Source organism: Cynoglossus semilaevis, chromosome W, assembly GCF_000523025.1.
Source record: "Cynoglossus semilaevis isolate Cse_v1.0 chromosome W, Cse_v1.0, whole genome shotgun sequence".
NCBI lineage: Eukaryota > Metazoa > Chordata > Actinopteri > Pleuronectiformes > Cynoglossidae > Cynoglossus > Cynoglossus semilaevis.
This window is the reverse complement of record NC_024327.1, coordinates 7,182,815-7,184,092: the sequence shown is the minus strand read 5'-3', so window position 1 is coordinate 7,184,092 and position 1,278 is coordinate 7,182,815. Positions and strand designations below refer to the sequence as shown.

The 1,278-nt window shown below is 41.9% G+C and overlaps 1 protein-coding gene across 1 annotated transcript in view; it reads right to left on the bottom strand.

Annotated features, from left to right (window-relative positions):
- Positions 1–1,278, bottom strand: part of mthfd2 (methylenetetrahydrofolate dehydrogenase (NADP+ dependent) 2, methenyltetrahydrofolate cyclohydrolase) — a 6,216-nt gene continuing 4,938 nt past the window's right edge. Inside the window, exons 6-8 of the mRNA XM_008335326.2 lie at positions 990–1,082; positions 778–903; positions 1–665 (exon numbers count right to left, since the gene is read on the bottom strand). Of these exons, the coding sequence (XP_008333548.1) occupies positions 517–665; positions 778–903; positions 990–1,082 (368 nt within the window). The 3' untranslated portion in view covers positions 1–516. The remainder of the gene's footprint in view (positions 666–777; positions 904–989; positions 1,083–1,278) is intronic.

The following is a 1,278-nucleotide window of genomic DNA, read 5'->3' as shown; positions in this document are numbered from 1 at the left end:
GTGGTGCCAGAACACAATTGCAATCTTTATTTCAAACTTTGAAAAAGGCATTGTGGATCTTTAAAGCTTGTATGTTGTTGAAGCCCTTATTTCTCTCAATAAAAAAGGCTAAAAAAAACAGAATAGCACAGTTGCTCTCTTTTAACTGCCTGTTAGTGCCGAGTTAAATACTGTAACCTGTCTCCTTTCATGTTTAAACACGATGCCACTGTAGCAATAAATAAAATAATCTCCCAAGGTTCCTTTTTAAAATTCCAGAAATACATTGCACCTGTCAAAACACTGGGAACCATAATGTATAGAACATCCAGCTGCACAAGTGAATGTAACAGTCTAAAAATGGACTTGGTCATTTGGAGGGTTGAAGATGTCAGCAGGAATGGATCCTTAAAGCTATCATCTTTCCAGTCTATGTGCAGGGGGAGCTCGTCAGGTTGCTCCACATAAAAAACCAGGGGGTTGCTAATGTTGGACAGCTTGGAATGTGTCACTGCTGCTGGGATTCACTTGAGCTCATTAAGATGCAGCTGCCATACGGATTCTTTCTGCGGGGAACAGCAAAACGTTCTTAGCTGCTTTGATAGTGTTCTTCATGAGCATGGCCACAGTCATGGGTCCAACACCTCCTGGTACTGGAGTGATGAAGCCCGCCATTTGTCTCACACCTGGGTTGGGACAAAAAAAAAAAAAAAAAAACAACAACAAAAGGACATTAAAAGACACTCAAAGCAACAGGTTGTTCTCTACAATCACACTCTTGGTTCAGTCTGGGCCTGCCTTCAAAATCAACATCTCCAACCAATCTGCTCTTTCCACTGACTGGGTCTGTTACTCTGTTTATTCCAACATCAATCACCGCTGCTCCCTCTTTAATCATGTCGGCTGTGATTAGGTTTGGAATCCCTAAAAGTTCAACAACAAAAGTTAAACCACAGAACTACACCAGTCTGTTTGACAAACCGATGACCACGACAATTATAGACACAAACCTGCAGCAGCCACAACAATGTCTGCGATCTTAGTGTGTTGCCGGAGTTGATCCTTTGGAGTGTAACGGTGAGTAATTGTTACAGTGGCATCACCTGGAACAGATGTATGCTTACTTCATTTGATTCCAATCAAACATTAATTATAATCACTTACCGTATTTTCCAGACTATAAGCCGCTACTTTTTTCCCACGCTTTGAACCATGCGGCTTATATAAAGATGCAGCTTTTCTATGGATTTTTCTTCAGGACGCCCCCTTGCTAGAACGCCAGGGGAGCGTTCTAGCAGG